Genomic DNA, 23149 nt, shown 5'->3' on the forward strand with positions numbered 1-23149 from the left:
TGGTTTTCAATTTCTTGCTCAATTCCTATTAAATGAAAAGGTAGCTGGCCCAGCAGTTTATAGTATACACTGGGACCGGTTAGACGAGTAATGCTTTGCGTACACTTCCAACTCTTTCTTTTTAAGATATAGACGTCAAGTGTCTGGGTTATTAATTATTGCAATCTACAAGATTTAATCTTGTCTTAAGATTATTATCTTAGATTTTTTTCCCGGTGGATATGACATTAATGTCCATCAATTTCTCACATCGCGTGTGAAACATTATTTTTCAGAAAATCAAATTCAAAATGTCTAAAAGGAGTATTCTGAAGAATCTGAGCCGGAGTATCAGTTCTGGTCTTGAATACCAGAAACATGATCTTCATTCAACTCTATCCTTTTCTACCAGAGCAGCTGTAGTTCAAGCCAGACTTGATAAAAATAGAAACCTTCTCCCTCCTCTTAGGTTTACACAAGCTAGCTTAGCTTGGCTTGTTTATTTTCTAAATATCTAGTTTTCTGTTGAATTAAATAACTAGTTTTCTGGTTGGTGAGATGTCTAGTTTTCTGGTTAGTTATAATTCTAGTTTTCTGGTTAATTATATATCTAGTTTTCTGGTTGATTATATATCTAGTTTTCTGGTTAGTTAGATATCTAGTTTTCTGGTTGATTATATATCTAGTTTTCTGGTTCATTTTATACCTGGGTTTCTGGTTAATAATATATCTAGTTTTCTGGTTGATTATAAATCTTTTTTTTTCTGGTTGATTATATATCTAGTTTTCTGGTTAATTATATATCTTTCTGGTTGATTATATATCTAGTTTTCTGATTGATTATATATCTAGTTTTCTGGTTGAAAATATATATCGAGTTTTCTGGTTGATTATATATATCTAGTTTTCTGGTTAATTATATATTGGTTGATTATATATCTAGTTTTCTGGTTAATTATATATAGTTTTTTGTTTGATTATATATCTAGTTTTCTGGTTAATTGTATATCTAGTTTTCTGGTTGATTATATACCTAGTTTTCTGATTGTTACTGGCTTTCTGGTTATATATTTTGTTTTTAGTTGATTATATTACTAGCTTTCTGGTGAATTATATATCTAGTTTTCTGGTTGATTATATATCTAGTTTTCTAGTTAATTATATATCTAGTTTTCTGGTTTGTTAGATATCTAGTTTTCTGGTTAATTATGTATCTAGTTTTCTGGTTGATTATTTATGCATAGTTTTCTGGTTGATTATATATCTAGTTTTCTGGTGAATTATATATCTAGTTTTCTGGTTGATTATATATCTAGTTTTCTGCTTGATTATATATATATAGTTTTCTGGTTGATTATATTTATAGTTTTCTGCTTAATTATTTATCTAGTTTTCTGGTTGGTTAGATATCTGGTTTTCTGGTTGGTTAGATATCTAGTTTTCTTGTTGGTTAGATACCTAGTTTTCCGGTTGATTACATATCTAGTTTTCTGGTTGATTAATTATCTAGTTTTCTGGTTGATTATATAACTAGTTTTCTGGTTGATTATATATATAGTTTTCTGGTGGATTACATTACTAGTTTTCTGGTGGATTATTTATCTAGTTTTCTGGTTGATTATATTACTAGTTTTCTGGTTGATTATATTACTAGTTTTCTGGTTGATTATATTACTAGCTTTCTGGTAGATTATATATCTAGTTTTCTGGTTGATTATATTACTGGCTTTCTGGTTGATTATATTACTAGTTTTCTGGTAGATTATATATCTAGTTTTCTGGTTGATTATATTACTAGCTTTCTGGTAGATTATATATCTAGTTGTCTGGTTAATTATATTACTGGCTTTCTGGTTTTCTAATTGTTTTTAGTTGATTGCATACTTTGTCAGTTTGTGGGCAAGATCCCAAGTTCGATTTTTCAAAGTTTTTTTTTAACATTTTTCATTTATTTACATTATTTTATATTAAAGGTATGAGATCGTAACCCCTGATAAATTTGAACAAGCTACTGAGCTTCTTTATGCTACTTATCATCCTTTTGAACCTCTTACCAAACATCTAGGTCAGTATACAGTCAGTATTTTTCAAAATTATGAAAATTATCAGTTATTTAAACAAGTTTAGTTGTACAGGAGTATTTAAACAAGTTCAGTTGTACAGGAGTATTTAAACAAGTTCAGTTGTACAGGAGTATCTAAACAAGTTCAGTTGTACAGGAGTATTTAAACAAGTTTAGTTGTACAGGAGTATTTGAAAAAGATCTGTTCGATGTGTGAGCCGAGACGGTCATATAGCAGTGCATCACAATCCATATTTAACGTTTTTCGAATCAAGGTTTTGTCATTAAGATATCTAAAAATATTAAATGCAGTATATTCTCTAAGTGTGCATTTCTTTCACATGTGGCATTAAGATTGAATAGATGTAATACATACTGCAATCCTTATATTTGTTAACCTGAACATACCTAGATATATTACGTTGTACATTTTCTGTAAATCTAAATGTGATAAAACATGCATTTTGATTAGATTAACTACGTTTATATATATGCAAGTTAATCTGTTAAATACGTACATTCAACTTAAACTACACTGTATACATTTGTTGAGATAGATTGATAACAATTAAGAGCTTGTGTCCCGGTGGATATTTATTGCTAACAAGTTGTACCTGGATTGATACAGTTCTGGACGAAGTTTAAGAGTACGGGATTTACAACATTGATAGATAGACTTACTGCAATTTTAAGCCAACCATCGTCTATTTTAGCAAACTTTTAATTGGAATATTTTTGATTTTTTAGAACGAACCAAAACTATAACACAATGAAATATGTATTGTGACTGTTCATTGTAAGCTGTCATATTTTAAACCAACATTTTTTTTTAAATTAAAGATGTGTTTACATTTTCGAGGATTAACTTAAAAAGTTGATTTATAAAAGAGAAATTTGAAACATTTTCAAACATTTACAAACATTTACAAACATTTACAAACATTTACAAACATTTACAAACATTTACAAACATTTACATACATTTACAAACGTTTATAGGATTAAGCAATGGAACTCCCATTCCGGATCTTGATAAACTTGTGGAGAGTACAATTAAAGAGGTAAATAAAATTTTCATGGTTTAATTAACCTCTAATTAAGATTGTTTACATTTTACAGTGACGTAAACTAGTGGTGTTGGGACATTTCATAGATAACAAATACAGAGATAGGACATTTCTTAAATAGGACATTTCATAGGACTTTCCAAAGACAGATAATTTCATAAACAGAGAAAAATTTTCATGGAAAAGTAATTTCCATTTTTTTACAAAGACAATTTTGGGTTAATAAAAATGTGTCACAATTTTAGAAGATGTGATTAGTCTTTTGTGATCATATATTTTTGATAACAATACATAGAAATATACTGTTTGCAACATATTTATGAAATGTTCTGTTTATGAAATGTCTTCTATGAAATGTCATATCTCAAAAATGTTCTGTTTGTGAAATGTCTTCTATGATATGTCCTATCTCTAAAATGTTTTCCTATATTTGTATGAAATGTTCCTACACCGTAATAGTTTGTAACAGCTCACATTTCGGACTTCCTGGCCAATAATAATAAGTTACAGAAGAATATGTTTTCTAATATTTTACTATCTTCATTTATTGTATATTTCCTTTGGAGTAGTCCCTACTCCCAAATTTCTACACTGAGTTTTTGCCACAAACTCAAATTGTCTATTCCCTAAATATTGCAACCTTATGTTGAAAACCTTTGATATTTCAAGTTGAAATTATTTGATCGAACAAAATTCATGCCACATCAGGTTCCGAAGATAAAGAATATTCCGAAGGTAAAGAATATTCTGTAGGTAAGGAATATTCCGTAGCCAAAGAATATTCCGAAGATTTAGAATATTCCGAAGATATAGAATATTTCGAAGAAAAAGAATATTCCGTAGCCAAAGAATATTCCGAAGATAAAGAATATTTCGAAGAAAAAGAATATTCCGAAGATAAAGAATATTTCGAAGAAAAAGAATATTCCGAAGATAAAGAATAAGGGCTAAAAAATTTGATATCTGGCAAAATCAATTCAAATATCTACGTTTATGAGAAAGCGAATCGTAAATGTTGATCTGAATGGATTTAATGTTTAAATATTGTTCAGACTTTGTCGGAAAATGTCCAAGCACAGGGGTTGTGATTGTGAAGAGTTGTTAACAATACCACCACAAAAAAAGTTATTTTGTTGCAGAATTTGTCGCTGTTTGCCCGGGATCTGCAGGGGAACCTTATGGGGGTTTGCATCAATGGAGTAAGCCGGTTCGTAAACTTATTAGCTATCAGATTTATCAGCTGATTCATCAGTCAGATTTATCATCTAATTGCTCCGACTTACCTATTCATTAATCATTCTGCTATGTATTAGTTTACTCATCAGTCAGATTATCAGCTCATTGATTATTCAGATTTATCAGTTGGATTAATCAGTCAAGTATATATGCTAATTAATCAGTCAGATGTATCAGCTTATTTGTCAATTGATTTATCAACTGATTAATCTGTCATATTTTCCAGATGATTAATCAGTCAGATGTATCCGCTTTCTTATCAGTAAAATTATCAGCTCATTAATAATTTAGATGTATCAGTTGATTTATCAACTGATTAATCAATTAAGATTTATCAACTGATTAATCAATCAGATTTATCAGCTCTTCAGTCAGATGTATCAGCTGATTAGTCAACTGATGTATCAGCAGATTAATTTTTGGATTTATCAGTAGATTTTATCAGCTGATTAGTCAGTATATTAATCAGCTGATTAGTTGGTTAATCAGTAAATATTGTTTGTCAGTCAAAATTGACTTTCTTATTTGATTTTCTAATTTGATTTTCTAATTTGATCTTCTAATTTGATTTTCTAATTTGATTTTCTAATTTTATCTTCTAATTTGATTTTCTAATTTGATTTTCTTATTTGATTTTTTGATTTTATTTTCTAATTTGATTTTCTAATTTGATTTTCTAATTTTATTTTCTAGTTTTATAGTAATAAATTCAAATAATGAGATTTTAAACCATTGAATGTTTCAAATTCATACCATAGAACTCTAGAAGAGGTGGAAGTTTCATACAATGCATTCCATAAAACTGTGGAATAGAAAGAAGAAGCAATCTTAGGTGTCCTTTATGTTGTAATAAAGCAAAAAAATGTACCTGCAGATTTAAAATCAACTTCAATAAAATGAATCTTTGTAAAGTGAGTGAACACTGCTTGTGAGTTAAAAAAAGCTGCTGTTTTTCATGTTAATGCTATAAAATGAGTCCAACAGTCGTCTTCCAATTTCATGGTTTTCATTGCTTTAATATTTTAGGAAAGATGATTGGACACATTCTATCCAGGAGGCTACCTCTGGATTTCAGGACTCTAGAGTGAGGTAAACTAATCTCATGGGCGTGCCAATGAACTGCCCCTCCCCCTTCTCCTTACATAATGATTTCATTTTTTATTGATAACACCCTGCAAGCAATTTTCATATGTTGAGATCTCTATGAATCCAATGACGGGTGATTTTAAGAGGTATTTAAGGACGAAAAAGACAGAGAGAAATCCTATTAAATCGATAAAATAATCAGATATTTCTTAGTTTGATATTTTAAAAATTTTTTTTCAGAATTTTGGCCGCTATAAGACAGGAGGTGCATAATAAAGGAGCAAAAATATTTGACGAGGTATTTTTTTCTCTCTTTTAACCTTGCCAGGACTACACATTTTTAATTTAAAATAATTGTCAATATTTCTAAATCAGATTCAGAGAGTTTAATGAAGATGTTCATAATGTTTCATGTTTTCATGCAATAATTGTATAGGTTGGTACAGTTGTAATGTTTGTATAGGTTGGTACAGTTATAATGTTTGTATAGGTTAGTACAGTTATAATGTTTGTATAGGTTAATACAGTTGTAATGTTTGTATAGGTTGGTACAGATGTAATGTTTGTATAGGTTGGTACAGTTGTAATGTTTGTATAGGTTGGTACAGATGTAATGTTTGTATAGGTTGGTACAGATGTAATGTTTGTAAGGTTGGTACAGTTGTAATGTTTGTATAGGTTTGTACAGTTGTAATGTTTGCATAGGTTGGTACAGTTGTAATGTTTGTATAGGTTGGTACAGTTGTAATGTTTGTATAGGTTGGTACAGATGTAATGTTGTATAGGTTGGTACAGTTGTAATGTTTGCATAGGTTGGTACAGTTGTAATGTTTGCATAGGTTGGTACAGTTGTAATGTTTGTATAGGTTGGTACAGATGTAATGTTTATATAGGTTGGTACAGATGTAATGTTTGGAATCAAGATGGTTGGAATCCATCCTTCTCTCAGGGGGAAAGGAATGTCAACAGATATTATCAGGTCCAAAGCTAATCTATTGATATAAAGACAGAAATCTGAAGGCCGTTAGGTGACACATTAAATATTTTAGTCTACATCTTAAAAAATGATTTATCTACTTGACTAAAGTTCACATGTTTTTAATGGATAATGGAAAAAGATCAAATCAAGTGTAATATAAATGATAATAATTGTCAATGATTAGAAGGAAATCTCGAATTTGAACTCGAATTTTTGGTTTCAGGAGATCAATTCTTCTGGCAGGTTGTTTAGGCTTCGAGGGATTAAAGGTAACATGTTACAAAATCTAACAGATTCACATTTTTTCAATTTAAATGTTTTACATTATCAAACGTGTATTTGCAAACCAGGCCGTCATTACAAAAAATTTAATTCAATTTTATATTAATATAATTAAATAAATAATTCAAATCTTAGATCATATCCTGTAAATATACTTGAATTCAGGCTGAAGCTACGGCTAATTATGCTGCTCAGGCTTTCTATACAATTGGTTTCTCTCCTGTTGTGGAGATTTCTTACAAGGTAACAAACACATTTAAATTCTTCAAAATTTATATTAAACAAATGACCAAGGATAAATTGAAATTTAGACCATTTGTATATTATTTTTGGATTTGATAGCTTAAAAATAGTATGGAGCTTTACATCACAATTTATGCCAACCCTAATTATCGGCATTTGACCCCCCACAGTTTTAAAATTAAGATAAAAGTTTAGCTACAATTCATAAAGAATTTAAATTTAAAACAAATGGCATATTATTAGCTAGGAATGGACAAAAAGTCGTACACTTGAAAATATGATTTTTTCACAGATTTTTTTATCCATAAAAATCTAGATAATTGTTTCGAATTTTGACCAATTACAATCTTGTTTAGGATTTGGAGCAAATCCAATCTTGTTTAGGATTTAGACCAAATACAATCTTGTTTAGGATTTAGACCAAATATAATCTTGTTTAGGTTTTTGACCAAATACAATATTGTCTAGGATTTAAACCAACTACAATCTTGTTTAGGATTTGGACCAAATACAATCTTGTTTAGGATTTAGACCAAAGACAATCTTGTTTAGGATTAAGACCAAATACAATCTTGTTAAGGATTTTAATCAAATACAACCTTGTTTAGGATTTTGACCAAATACAATCTTGTCTAGGAGTTAGACCAAATACAATCTTGTTAAGGATTTTAACTAAATACAACCTTATTTAGGATTTTGACCAAATACAATCTTGTTAAAGATTTAGACCAAATACAATCTTGTTTAGGATTTAGACCAAATACAATCTTGTTTAGGATTTTAACCAAATACAATCTTGTTTAGGATTTAGACCAAGTACAATCTTGTAGGATTTAGACCAAATACAATCTTGTTTAGGATTTTAACCAAATACAACCTTGTTTAGGATTTAGACCAAATACAATCTTGTTTAGGATTTAGACCAAATGCAATCTTGTTTAGGATTTAGACCAAATACAATCTTGTTAAGGATTTAGACCAAATACAATCTTGTTTAGGATTTAGACCAAATACAATCTTGTTTAGGATCTAGACCAAATACAACCTTGTTTAGGATTTAGACCAAATACAATCTTGCTTAGGATTTTAACCAAATACAATCTTGTTTAGGATTTAGACCAAATACAATCTTGTTTAGGATTTAGACCAAATACAATCCTGTTTAGGATTTAGACCAAATACAATATTGTTTAGGATTTAGTCCAAATACAATCTTGTTTTGGATCTAGACCAAATACAATCTTTTTTAGGATTTTGAGTATGAAGGTGAGAAGGTGTTTGAAGGTATAGAAGAAGAGCAAGGTCTTATTCTTTTCCAGAAGAAGTTCTTCCAATCCTGCCTCAAGCATATAGTCTAGTTTTATCATCAATCAATCATTTAAACAATCATAACTTTAGTGCTAGTATAGTTTTAATTTATTTACAAAGGGACTTAATGGACAATGGTTGACTAACATTTAAAAAAAAGCTGACGTCTTTATCACAGGTGTACCTCAATCCGCACTAATTATTTAATATAATCTCGTTAATTTTAGTCGGACCCGTTTAATGTAATCGGACCCCTTTAATGTAGTCTGACCTGTTTAATGTAGTCGGACCCGTTTAATGTAGTCGGAACCGTTTAATGTAGTCGGAACCGTTTAATGTAGTCGGAACCGTTTAATGTAGTCGGAACCGTTTAATGTAGTCGGACCAAACTGTATTATTGTTTGTAATTTCTGCTCAAAACGTTGCCAAAGATTAAATCATTGAATGAAAAACAATTATTTTTTATAATTTCTAAATTCTTAGATCTGTTGATATGTGAATAAAATGTCCCAACTATTAACGTGTTATTTGATGACAAATATATATATTATATAAGGATTAAACATGGACTCCTTAAACGCTGCTATAAGTATTATAAAATCAGAAATCGACGATTTTGAATAGAAGCGCGCAAATCTCTAAAACCTGACCAGATACGTACACCAGAAACTTGTAATTTTTAGTGAAAAGGAAAACTGAACGTATTTATTAGTCTCGATTCTTGAATTTGTTTTTAATGGGCCTTAAATTTGTTGGATATCCAAAAAGAAATTGTCCTGATCTTTCGTTTGAAAGGTAAGGACCACTCGCAACGGATTAGCTCTCTTTTATGGATTAAAATATGGATCCTAGGGTGATTATTTTAATTAATTATCTGTATTACCCACCTCTAAAGTATGTTTCAATAAATGTAACTTGCGGAAACTATCCTCGAAAGCTAAATTACACTAAATATTTTTCTGCCAATGAAATATATTTTTCCCACATAGGGAATATTAAGTACAAGACGACCTTTCTCGCAATCTTCTTTATCTGTCAAAACTGGGATTCCTGGAATTAAAGAAAAGAAATCAAGTCTTTGTTACAAACTGTAATTTTGAAATATCAAAGGAAAACGCCATCAGGCTGCACTGCAGGTTAGGGATCGGAATATTTGAGTTTGTGGCAAAGATTTGACTCCCTTTATAAATGTTCGTTGTCATTAATATTAGAAATCGGAAACAAAGAAAACCCCCGAATTTGCTCTGTTGATATAGAGGGTGTCCCGCATCATATTAGATGGTTTTTAGGCCTAATTGTGATTTTAGGGACTAATCAGAAAATGTTATAACATTGAACCAATTGAAAAGCCGTATAAGGCTACTAAAAAAATGTTCTTCCAGTAAATACTAGGTAAGTATTATGTGCGTATTTCGGTGTTAAAGCTGTAGATAATCTAATTGGGATGCTCTGTATAAAATGAAAGATATTTATATGGCAGAAAAGCGCAATATAGTTGAGATACAGGAATTCAACTGGGAATGATATTCATCATCATTCTTTTCTTTAATATTAATTAGTTTATTAGTTTATACTCCGGTATCATGATAACTATAATGTTAATTAGTTCACCCTTTATACTCCTGTATCATAATAACTATAATGTTATTAGTTCACCCTGTATGTATACTCCTGCATGATACAGTTAAACCCTTAATAACGAATACATCGAAAGAATTTATAAAATGTCGTCTTGACAATTTTTCAATGAGTTTTATACTATAATTAGTAAATTTCAGTATTTGCGAAAATAAATAAATAACTATGAATATGCGGGAACAGTTTTAAAGAGTTCCATACCATCACTTAACTAAAAATATTCCATATCAGAAAGTGAAGAATACGACATTTGATGAATTCTTTCGATGTATTTTCACTGTAACTATATTGTTATTAGTTCACCCTGTATACTCCTGTATCATGATAACTATAATGTTATTAGTTCACCCTGTATACTTCTGTATCATGATAACTATAATGTTATTAGTTCACCCTGTATACTCCTGTATGATCACTATAATGTTATTAGTTCAACCTGTATACTCCTGTATGTTAACTATAATGTTATTAGTTCACCCTCTATGAATACTCCTGTATGATAACTATAATGTTATTAGTTCACCCTGTATACTCCTGTTTGTTAACTATAATGTTATTAGTTCACCCTGTATACTCCTGGATGTTAACTATAATGTTATAAGTTAACCCTGTATACTCCTGTATGAGAACTACAGGGTGTCCCACATCATATTAGACCGTCAACGGGTCTAAATTGCGATTTTCGGGACTAATAAGAAAATTTAATTCGAATAAATCAATTTGAAAAATAACATAAGGCTTATACAAGAATTTTCTTGCGGAAAATGATAAGTTCTTCGAGTATTAAGGGTTTATTTTGTCGTTAAAGATTAGAGATAATCTAATATGATATGGGACGCTCTGTATATTGTTATTAGTTCACCCTGTATACGCCTGTATGATAACTATAATGTTATTAGTTCACCCTGTATACTCCTGTATAAATACTCCTGTACGATAACTATTATGTTATCAGTTCACCCTGTATGTATACTCCTGTATGATAACTATAATGTTATTAGTTCACCCTGTATACTCATGTATCATGATAACTATAATGTTATTAGTTCACCCTGTATACTCCTGTATGATAACTATAATGTTATTAGTTCACCCTGTATACTCCTGTAAGATAACTATAATGTTATTAGTTCACCCTGTATACTCCTGTATGATAACTATAATGTTATTTGTTCACCCTGTATGCTCCTGTATGATAACTATAATGTGAGCCCGACTATAAATAAGATAAAGTTAAGTACTGCAGACCTTCACAAATACAAGATATTAGGTTAGTTTAGTTAGAAACTGTAAACAAGGCACTTTAATCTATATTCTCTCAAAAAATGATACGCTGCTAGGCGATTATAGCTATATAATGAAGACGACTTTTTTGTTTAAGTTTTAATTGTTAATAGGCTTTTTTCAATTGCAAAGAGAAGCTTTTTTAATTGACAACTTTTCTCTATTTCCATGTTTTGTGTATCCATTCTGTTTAAAAGTTTTATATAGATTAAAATTAAAATCGAAAATCGTCTTCATTATATTAAAATAATCGCCTCCCGCGTAGATCCAGCAGAAATTAAAGAGAACTTCATCGTTATTTTAAATGTTCTTTTTAGTAAAAATTTGTCAAGTTATGCATATAAGGTTATGTACTGTACTTCATTTTTTGCTAAAGTAAAATCAATTATAGATTAAGATATATTGGATTAAATGATTTGTCTAAACTAAACTGCATAAAGTTTTTAAATCTTATCCAGTATTTGGAAGACGACATTCTAAACTATTTATCAACTGTCATGTTTCGTGGGACACCCTGTATGTAGTTAAACTGAGTATGCAGTGTTGTGGACAAATTCTTTAGGATTTATTTTAGACATATAAAAAGTTTCCACGATGTATAATTACTGAGTTTGAGCGTAAAATCGACGTTCAAAATCATGAATTTTATTGAGATTGTTTTCAGAATCAGTTTTTTAAACTATTAAATAACGACGACAAAAAAATATAGTTTACTTATTTTCGATGATAGTGTTATTTTTATTTTCTCAGTCTGTTCCTGAACAACTAATTAGTTTACTGTTCACATTTTTTGTCGTAGTTATTCAATAATTTTAAAAAACAATTCTGAAAACGTATCCACCCAAAAATAGGATTTTGAACGTCAACTTTGCGCTCAAACTCAGAATTTACAGATCTTTAAAAAGTTTTATATGTCTCAAATGAATCCTAAATAATTTGTCCACAACACTGCATATTCAGTTTAACTACCTTACATAGCTGGTCACTCGACCCTTTAATCTCTGTAAGAAAGAACTCCTAATGTTGTTCTAGCTGAAGCTGACTAGTAAAAGGAGTATGTAAATACAGGGTTTAATAAAAGGATAAGACTTTATACGGTTTTATTGGATCTTTTACTTGGAGTTCGAGTTAGAAACTTAAATCTCTTCTTTGCACTGAAATTATTATCAAGGATGAATTAAAATACCATGTTTGTAATTTTAAACACTGATTATTATCAGTTTTGGTTTCTTATCTTTACATATTCTAGTAACTTTGTCTAGAAAATTGACGATCCCTTCCACATTTTTATGAGGGTTAAAAGGTCAAATTAAAGTCTCAAAGGGTCAAAGTAAAGTCTCAAAGGGTCTAAATACAGTCTCAAAGGGTCGAATTAGAGTCTTCAAAGGGTCAAATTAAAGTCTTCAAAGGGTCAAATTAAAGTCTCAAAGGGTCAAAGTAAAGTCTCAAAGGGTCTAAATAAAGTCTCAAAGGGTCGAATTAGAGTCTTCAAAGGGTTAAATTAAAGTCTTCAAAGGGTCAAATTAAAGTCTCAAAGGGTCAAATTAAAGTCTCAAAGGGTTAAATTAAAGTGTCAAAGGGTCAAATCAAAGTTTCAAAGGGTCAAAGTAAAGTCTCACAGGGTCTAAATAAAGTCTCAAAGGGTCTAAACAAATGCTCAAAGGCTCAAATTAAAATCTCAAAGGGTCAAATTAGAGTCTCAAAGGTTTGAATTAAAGTCTCAAAGGGTCAAATTAGAATCTTCAAAGGGTCAAATTAAAATCTCAACGGGTCAATTTAGAGTCTCTAAGGGTCAAATTAGAGTCTCAAAGGGTTAAATTTCAGTCTCAGAGGGTCAAATCAAAGTCTTAAAGGTCTAAATAAAGTCTCAAAAGGACTAAATAAAGTCTCAAAGGTTCAAATTAAAATCTCAAAGGGTCTAAATAAAGTCTCAAAGGGTCAAATTAAAGTCTAAAAGGGTCAAATTAAAGTCTAAAAGGGTCAAATTAAAGTCTAAAAGGCTCAAATTAAAGTCTCAAAGGGTCAAATTGAAGTCTCAAAGGGTTAAATTAAAGGCTTAAGGGTCAAATTAAAATCTCAAAGTGTCAAATTAAAGTCTAAAAGGTCAAATTAAAGTCGCTAAGGGTTAAATTAAAGTCAGATATCATATTTTTTTCTTTTTTTTGGTTAGATTCGGAGGGCTCAGAACATTTAGCCCCCTTTCAGTTTAGGCCCCTATTTGTATACATAATTTTCATCTCAGCGAGTTTATTGGACAAATATTCTATATATTTAAATATAAATGTTTATACAAACATTTGTTCCATTTCCGTTTCATTTATGTCTGTCGTTAACAAGCTTACAGACACACAAACAGTTACCTATTTATTTATTTAGGGATATTATATACATATATATATATTATACATACAGTTTTATATAGATAGATATCTTCTACATAAACTATAGAGTAGTATGGGTAGATCCCTCGCAAAATATACATGTGCGCAACATCAACAAGTTACATTTGCAAATATTGCAAAATTCTTGCATTGATCGACAGTTTTTGCATTAAAGCTTTATCATTTATGAATAAAATTCTACAAATACAATTTTAGGACGATCATAATTTATTATTGTTAAGCCAGCCGGGATAATCCTGCGTGGCCCTTCCATAAAAAACCAATTTTTTTGTTTCGTTCAAAGAGCTAAATACTCGTTTTTCCATTTGAAAATTGATACAATTTTTCTTCACCAAAAGTTTAGCCAACAAATCTCCGAAATATTTTCCATTTCAAATTTGCAACCTTTCCCTTTTAGTTTTAGAAGCCGATGATGCAATTTTTAGCAGTTGCATTCATACAGTGCATGAAACCTGACAAGCCCTCCTATGCCTCACAGCTTACACCTGATAAAATTCATTTTAAGAATTTTGTTTGAAATCGTGTGAAGTTATGAATTTAAATAAAAGTCGTGAAAGTTGAGCAAAATTGGAATTTTTTCCTGTTTAGGTAGCTACAATGTATGCAATGTGAGCAGAATCCTAGCTCTGTTTAGTTTGAAAAGCATGAATGTGATTAAATCATGCAATATATTTTTACTAGCTGCACTGTCTGGCGTTGGCCGTGTAATTATTAACACACTTTGGACAAAAAAACTCGGCAAATGTCTACCCCGGGTATCTGGACAGGTTTCTTTAAAAAATTTAGCAAATTTTGTCAAGTGGTTTGGTCACAAAATGAGACCGGAAATGTTGACCCGGCTCGGAATTTCAAGTTATAACTTTTGTGAATATAGATATTCCACTCTTTATAAAAACACATTATTACTTCGGTCAGAGTACTGCATGAGTGCAAACCTAAAGATTAACGCACCTCTGACCCTTTAGTAAAATTAAATTCAACCAAAAGTCTGCCTGCGTCAACCTTGTTGCACCGGCAAGTCCTATTGCTAGTCTGCTTTACTTACCCAATCTTCGGGCGATACAGTGCAAACTGGGACCAGAAACGTTGACCCGGCTCGGAAATTCAGATGTACTACGGCTGCCCGTGGCTTAGTTTAGTGTGATTTTTTTAAGCTACGCCCGGGTTTAAAGCTGACAGCTTTGGATTTTATCCCTTTTTAGAAACTTAAGAACATTCTCTTTAAAGTTTATTTCTAGATTAAAATGAACTGAATAATGCCGCCTGTAAATGTTAGGTAAAAAGGACAAATCTAAATTATTTATTATGAAGAAAATCATTATTCTGCACTAGGGTTTCCAGCGGACGAAACATTGAAGTAAAGCTGAATTTTATTTTTATTTCCGATTTTTTTCACGAAAATTATTTTTCCGTAAAACGATTTTCCTTTTTCGCTGGAAACCCAGGACCAACCAGGGAGATGCTTTTGGACTATTTTAATTTAATTTTTATTTGATCACATGTTAGGTATAAAAACTTGTGGAATTGACTTGTTGACAAAAAGTAGAAAAATACAAAGCAAATTGGCGAAATTGTGATCAAAAGTCTTTTTCCAAAGTCAAGCGCTAAAAAAGCGATATTTTATGAAATAAAAGTAATACAACAAAAACGGACCCCATAACCCACTACAGTCTCTCTTGGTGAAGGATAAAATCCTACAGAAGAAATAATTCAATATTTAGTGTGAAAAGTCTTTTGTTTTCAAACTTCGTATAAATGACTTTTAGAAAAGTTTATATACAATAAAACTTTTCCCAGCCACGCTCTGCTTGAACGGAAAAGTTTCGATTGTTTTATATCTATTTTGCAATGGGAAAACTTGGTTCGGTAAGTGACGACTGTTCTAACTTTCGAGACAGCATATATGTTCAAAACTTTGTATATTTAAAATAAAACTATATTGGTGACCAACAGATTTAATTTAGTATGGGTACAGTGTGTCCCCATAAACACTAATAAGCAATAAATGGCAAAACATGTACACCCTATTGTACGTCTTATGAGTTTTTAAAAATGTGGTCGACCTTATCAGTGTCGCAGATATTGAATATTTAAAAATTGTCAAATTAGAATCCATAAACATATTACTGGACATGGACATGTCGATGTTAATTGCAGACTTTATTTTGTAAATTCTGAGTCTGGAAGTTGTCGGTTTTAATTATTCTAACTTGAGATTGTATAAACGGGAAAATGTCGTTCTGAAAAAATATGATAATAAAGTCGTCACTGAATTCCCTTGTTTATTAGGACACACTGGAAAAATAACAAAATAACTCTTTCTTAATTAAGAAAATGTATTTCCAGGGGGTCTGACTCTCACCAGAAAGCAGGGGCCGAGGGAGTACCTTTAGGTTCAAAGAAAATAATAATTATAATTATCTTATTCGCTCCTCTATTCAAATATTTCTCAGCAGAATCAATAAAATCATAAAGAAAAGAAAGTTGTAGGAAAACATTTTGTTTTTCTATAACTACCCCACTCCTTTCAAGTCCTGTTGGGGAAAAAAACATTACAAAAAGAAATGAACAAGTAAAAAAACAAAAATCATTTTTAAAGAAATGTCAGACGGAATTTCTATTGACGTTTCATATATAGAGTGGCATGTCCGATTCACAACGGTTCCCATTAAATCTTTGTTTGAGAAAAAATAACGGAGTTATCCTGTTTTTCCATCAGGTTGCGGATGAATGCTGCAGCAAAAATAAGAAAAATGTTAGTAACTAAAACTTTTCTGATGGGAAGAGAACAAAATTTTTCATCATTTTTACATAGATAAAGGTTAAAAGGGTACCATTGTGTGTCGGACATGTCACTCTATAAAAGGTGGGTCACTATGAATTACCTGATAGTCCTTTTACGAGCTTAAAACTATCCTTAAAGATTAAAGATTTTCTTTTCTCCCGTTGAACAGGAGTTCCTGGAGTGCAGTCATCTAATAAACATATTCTTCCACAGTTCTACAGTATTGGAGCTAATCCACCTCCAGCATGGAGCAATTGTAAGTGTACTTGAGCAATTGTATGTGTACTGGAGCAACTGTAAGTATACTGTAGAAATTGAAATGATAATTTAAATTGTGAGTATACTGGAGCAATTGTAAGTATACTGTTGCAATTGTTAGTATACTGGAGCGACTGTAAGTATACTGTAGCAATTGTAAGTATACTGGAGCGACTGTAAGCATACTGTAGCAATTGTAAGCATACTTGAGCAATTGTAAGTATACTGGAGCAATTGTAAATTAATGGAGCAATAGTAAGTGTAATAGAGCAACTGTAAGTATGTTGTAGCAATTGTAAGTAAACTGAAGCAATTGTAAGTATACTGGAGCAATTGTAAGTATACTGGAGCAGTTGTAAATTAATGGAGCAATTATAAGTGTACTGGAGCAATTGTGAGTATACTGGAGAAATTTTTAGTATAATGAAGCAATTGTAAGCATACTGGAGCAATTGAGAGTATACTGGAGCAATTGTAAGTGTACTAGAGCAATTGTATGTATACTGGAGTAATTGTCAATATACTGGAGCAATTGTAAGTATAATGGAGCAATTGTAAGCATACTGGAACAATTGTAAATTAATGGAGCAATTGTAAGTATACTGCAGAACAATTGTAAATTAATTGAGCAATTTTTAAGTGTACCGGAGCAATTGTAAGTTAATGAAGCAATTGTAAGTGTACTAGATTCACTTTATGTATACTGTAGCAATTGTAAGTGTACTGGAGCAATTGTGAGTATACTGGAGCAATTGTGAGTGTACTGGAGCAACTGTAAGTATACTGGAGCAATTGTGAGTATCTATCTATCTATCCTTTCAGATGGTTTAGCCTTAGATGCTAAATATCTCTGAATCGGTTCTTAATTTGCTCTTGGTTATTACCGGCATTAAACTTAAATCCTGTAATCCAAAAGTTTACACTGTGGATATTGAGTGAAGTCAATGTAGCTTAGCGCTATTCCAACCAAAAGAATCGCCCTCTGGAAATTGTAAATAAACTTTGATATAATGAACATGAATGTAGAGTTTATAATTATAGTGCTGCATACATCTTTTGTTTTCATATATACTTCTACTATGAATTGCAAATAAAAATAATTATTTGTTTAGATATTGGATCAGTGAAAAAAGACTCCCCAGTAGTTGCTACACAACTAGTTGTTCCTACTCAACTATCTGAGGTTAGCTATACTCCTGTATATAGTTGCTACACAGCTAGTTGTTCCTACTCAACTATCTGAGGTTAGTTATACTCCTGTATATAGTTGTCCTGGGCAGCTAGTAGATGCTACAATACTAGTGTTGCTACAACTAATCTGAGATAAAATAAAGTTTAGAAATACTGCAAAACTATCTGAAGTAATTATAAATGAAGAAATAATAAATTAATCCTGAGTCTTGCACGTCTAGCCACTTTATAGAGCACAGAGTTAATGAAGTAAAGTAGAACAATAGTAACAAATATTATTAATTATTTTTTGTATGAAACTAAGTGGAACAGAGAAAGGCTTGAACTTATAATTATATGTGGAGTTGGATCATGATTGGGTCATGATTAGGCTATAAATTGGTCATGGTTGGGTCATGATTGACCAATTAAATTGTCAACATGAAGACGACATTTCAGCATACTATGTGTATTTGATGTCGATAAAAAGTTAATAGTTTTCCCTTAGCTTATTGGTGAAATGGGTCTGTGTATACTGCTAGTGTGCTTTATCATCACAGAACTTCACTTTTTAAATAGAAAGTAACATAACATCACGTTTACAGTTACTGAAATGTGAAGTAAACCTTGTAGTAACATGACATCACGTTTACAGTTACTGAAATGTGAAGTAAACCTTGAAGTAACATGACATCACGTTTACAGTTACTGAAATGTGAAGTAAACCTTGAAGTAACATGACATCACGTTTACAGTTACTGAAATGTGCATTAAACCTTGAAGTAACATGACATCACGTTTACAGTTACTGAAATGTTTAGTAAACCTTGAAGTAACATGACATCACGTTTACAGTTACTAAAATGTGTAGTAAACCTTGAAGTAACATGACATCACGTTTACAGTTACTGAAATGTGAAGTGAACCTTGAAGTAACATGACATAACGTTTACAGTTACTGAAATGTGTAGTAAACCTTGAAGTAACATGACATCACGTTTACAGTTATTGAAATGTGAAGTAAACCTTGAAGAAACTTGAAAAATCGTGTTCTAGTAGTAATTGTGATAAATTGTGTAGAATCTAATAGTTTCATGGAATTCTGATATTTTAGCCTTCCTAACTTTATGATTTAAGCCTTTAAAGCTAAAGTTAAGACAATATACAGCAGGGATTTAAAGTTACGACTGTGTAGGGAAAAGTTTACCACTGTTTCCTCTACTAAACTTTGTAAATTATATTAAAGTTTATGAGATAATAGAAATATAAATCACAGTGCTTCAAGCGTGCAAACTCATGCAGTATGTCCAAGTAAACCATATAAACTTTTTTCCAACCGCTAAAAAAGTTGCGCCAAATAATCTCTAAACAGTTTTTTAATAATTCATGAATTTACGAGTTATAACCAAAGGGAATGGCCGGCAAGGTGAGTTGTTGAGTAGATAGTGTATATGTAGTTTAGAGAATAAAATGTTGAATGAATAATTGATTGATTGATTTAGCTCCTTGGAACTGTCTTCTTCATACTTGAAATGTTAAAATCTGAAAAGCTAAAAGCATATTTTTAGAAAGATAGTTGAATCGGTAAATATTGAAACTGAATTTTTAAATTATAATGAATTGGGGAGAAGATAAAAAGTTGATAATATTGAAAATATTTTGTTATTAACTTTTTCATGATGATTAATGTTTATACTTGCTTAGGTTCCTGTCAACCTAACCTGTGTTCATTGCCAGCACCATGTTACTACTAGGTATACATATCTTTATCTGTATCCGTATCTGCATCTGCATCTGCATCTGTATCTTTATCTGTATCTGTATCTGTATCTGTATCTGTATCTGTATCTGTATCTGTATCTGTATCTGTATCTGTATCTGTATCTGTATCTGTGTATCTGTATCTGTATCTGTATCTGTATCTGTATCTGTATCTGTATCTGTATCTGTATCTGTATCTATATCTGTATGTGTATCTGTATCTGTATCTGTATCTGTATCTGTATCTAGGACGAGAACACATCCCTCTCCTCTAAGCTGGTGCGTGTGCTCCTGCCTCTGCATATTCCTGTAAGCTTGAAATGAATTTGAAAGTAAAACCCTGAAAATAAGAAAACATATTACATGTATTATTCAGCCTGGAATATCTTAAGATCGTTGTTATTAAACATGCTATCATCATTGTATGCATACAAAGTAGGTATATACAGTAAATATCCGAAGATGGGAACTTTTGTATAAAAAAGTGTTTATCACAATACCTGAACTTGACAACTAGAAAGGAAACTTTTAGTGTGAAGCGATTAAGTACTTAAAATCCGTGGAAAACAAATGACTCGCAATGTTTTACCCTACAAGCCAAACTATAGCTACTATCCAGAATTATAAATGGATTTTTGAGCTCGGTTTGAATCATCGGACTTTAAAACATATCTAAAAGATTTTTTTATAATGGAGGGAGGGGGTGGGGGGTGGGGGATTGAGACAAACTTAAATTGTCCAATCTCTATATCTTTGCAACCTGACCGTGTAAAGCTTTGATATTTCAAACTTAGATTATTTAATCTTACAGAATTTACAGTTTGAAATATCTAAGGTCTACGACGTTGGGTTGCAAAACTGTATGGACCAGAAAATCATAGTTTGTGACAAAGATTTAATTCCTTTTTAACTGTTATAAACGTGATGGTCTCTTTATTTTTGATATGTTAAATTTGATATATCATTATATCTATCCACCCATCTCTCACCTTGCTTTATTTCTATCTATATTTATCTTTTTCTATCTATATATTTTACTAATGTTTTCTCAAGTTTTCACTGCACTGTAAATCAAAGATAAGTCTGGAAAATAGCAATAAATAAACACTTAAAGGAAATTGACAATTTGGCATTTAAAAGCAAAACATGAAATATAAGATTAATTGAGAGTAATATTAAGATCTCTTAGCTGAGATAATTAATTGATAAATTGGAAATAAGTTTGGATTCACAGTTTTAAACTTCTGGAATTTCGGATTTCTAAAATTAAATTTGTCATTATAAAAGAAAAAAAATGGTTTCAAGAGACTATTCACGAAATATTAAATAGGATTCATTCAGCTAATAACAGTATTTTATCCTATAAAGTGTTCTTGTAAATAGGATTCAGATTATAACCTTGTTCTTGCAAATAGGATTCAGATTATAACAATATTTTATCCGATGTTCTTGTTCTTGTAAATAGGATTCAGATAATAACAATATTTTATCCGATGTTCTTGTTCTTGTAAATAGGATTCAGATAATAACAATATTTTATCCGATGTTCTTGTTCTTGTAAATAGGATTCAGATAATAACAATATTTTATCCGATGTTCTTGTTCTTGTAAATAGGATTCAGATAATAACAATATTTTATCCGATGTTCTTGTTCTTGTAAATAGGATTCAGATAATAACAATATTTTATCCGATGTTCTTGTTCTTGTAAATAGGATTCAGATAATAACAATATTTTATCCGATGTTCTTGTTCTTGTAAATAGGATTCAGATAATAACAATATTTTATCCGATGTTCTTGTTCTTGTAAATAGGATTCAGATAATAACAATATTTTATCCGATGTTCTTGTTCTTGTAAATAGGATTCAGATAATAACAATATTTTATCCGATGTTCTTGTTCTTGTAAATAGGATTCAGATAATAACAATATTTTATCCGATGTTCTTGTTCTTGTAAATAGGATTCAGATAATAACAATATTTTATCCGATGTTCTTGTAAATAGGATTCAGATAGTAACAATTTTTTTTCCTGTAGAGAACAATTTTATTAAATTGATTTCCGGCAAATAGAAAAGTACAAAATGGATGTTATCGAGTGTTAAAATATTTTATTTACGCCAAAAAACTAGTTATAAATGTTAACAAAAACCATTTAAATTAATCGACAGCGATCGTATCAATTTTATTTTGTTTAAATCAATAGTCAATATGTTTTTTTTTTTTTCTTTTCTTCCTTTTTATTCTTTTTCTTCTTTTTCACCCTTTTCTTCTTATTCATCCTTTTCTTCTTTTTCGTCTTTTCTTCTTTTTCATCTTTTTCTTTTTTTCCTTTTTTTCTTTTTCTCCTTTTGCTTTATTTCTGCTTTTTCTTCCTTTTTCTTCTTTTTTCTTCTTTGTTCCTCTTTTTTATTCTTTTATTTCTTCTTCTTTTTCTCCTTTTTTTCTACTTTTTCTTCCTTTTTCTTCTTTTTCGTCTTTTTCTTCTTTTTCATCTTTTTCTTTTTTTCTCCATTTTCTTCTTTTTCTCCTTTTTCTTTTTTTCTGCTTTTTCTTCCTTTTTTCTTCCTTTTTCCTTTTTTTCTTCTTTTTCTTCTTTTTTCTTCTTTTTTCTTCTTTTTTCTTCTTTTTCTTCTTTTTCTCCTTTTTTTCTTATTCTCTTTCTTCCTTTTCTTCTTCTTTTTTCTTTTTTTTCTTCCTTATCTTCTTTTTCTCCTTTTTTTCTAATTTTACTTCTTTTTCCTTCTTTTTTCTTCTTTTTTCTTCTTTTTTCTTCTTTTTCTATTTATTGCTTTATGAGGCTGTGATGATTTCAGTTTGAAAGTTTGAACACAAATATTAATTAAAAAGTTTTAAACTCAATTTTAAATATTTGCAATGTAAGTTTTTAAATCATCTTAAAGAAAATTGAAAAAAAATTTATAATTAATTTCAAGATATTGTTTTAAAACGGTTCAAGTCAGTATCATTTTCTAAATAAGATTAAATCAGTTTTCAAAATATATTTTCAAACAGATATATATGTAATAAAATTTCAATTAAAAAAGTATCATACGATGGATACTAAAAATAATCTAAAGATGTTTCAAATATCTGCAGTATCTGGCCTTGTTGTCTTCTACCTTTCTGCTTTGGATATCTTAATATCACGGAGCATAGGTAATATTTATTATATTTAATTATTATTATTATTATTATTATTGTTTTTATTATTATCAATATTATTTTTACTATTATTATTATTCATTATTGTTATTAATTCAAGATGTTCGAACTGCTATAAAGTGTTAGGACGTTATAAAGGATGGAAAGGTCGGGCTGATCCTTAATTAGATTTTCTTTATTTATGTTTTTTTCTTTTAGATTTTTACTTAAGTTTTTTCATCAATTTGTTATTTGTTTCGAAATATATATTGTATCTATTTATGTGTTATTATTTATAAAATATAAATTCCCATAATATTTTCTGACGAATGTTCTTCATAAGATCGGTACTACGAAGGTAGATAAACCAGAATGATATATACTTTGGAGAAAAAAACTCAGCGGGAGCGGTTGAACCAGCGGTTGAGATCTAGCCTAGACTCTACGCAGTTCAGAATAAGA

General features: G+C 30.3%; 2 protein-coding genes across 2 annotated transcripts; both read left to right on the forward strand.

Annotated features, from left to right (window-relative positions):
• Positions 1 to 248: 248 nt before the first annotated feature.
• LOC111711898 (uncharacterized) lies at positions 249 to 8800 on the forward strand. The gene is made up of 10 exons (XM_023486373.1): positions 249 to 448; positions 1953 to 2044; positions 3041 to 3102; positions 4248 to 4315; positions 5371 to 5433; positions 5671 to 5728; positions 6324 to 6409; positions 6633 to 6678; positions 6857 to 6934; positions 8185 to 8800. Exons 1-10 carry the CDS (start codon positions 291 to 293, stop codon positions 8290 to 8292), a joined length of 819 nt encoding a protein of 272 aa, XP_023342141.1. The 5' UTR covers positions 249 to 290; the 3' UTR covers positions 8293 to 8800.
• A 5991-nt stretch (positions 8801 to 14791) lies between these two features.
• Positions 14792 to 22949, forward strand: LOC111711900 (cell death-inducing p53-target protein 1 homolog). The gene is made up of 8 exons (XM_023486377.1): positions 14792 to 14842; positions 15913 to 15959; positions 16521 to 16607; positions 17722 to 17792; positions 19484 to 19533; positions 19790 to 19849; positions 22643 to 22702; positions 22809 to 22949. The coding sequence occupies exons 1-8, from the start codon at positions 14823 to 14825 to the stop codon at positions 22870 to 22872; spliced, it is 459 nt and encodes a 152-aa protein (XP_023342145.1). The 5' UTR covers positions 14792 to 14822; the 3' UTR covers positions 22873 to 22949.
• The last annotated feature ends 200 nt before the right edge of the window (positions 22950 to 23149 follow it).

Source organism: Eurytemora carolleeae, unplaced genomic scaffold (assembly GCF_000591075.1).
Source record: "Eurytemora carolleeae unplaced genomic scaffold, Eaff_2.0 scaffold1216, whole genome shotgun sequence".
Taxonomy (NCBI): Eukaryota; Metazoa; Arthropoda; class Copepoda; order Calanoida; family Temoridae; genus Eurytemora; species Eurytemora carolleeae.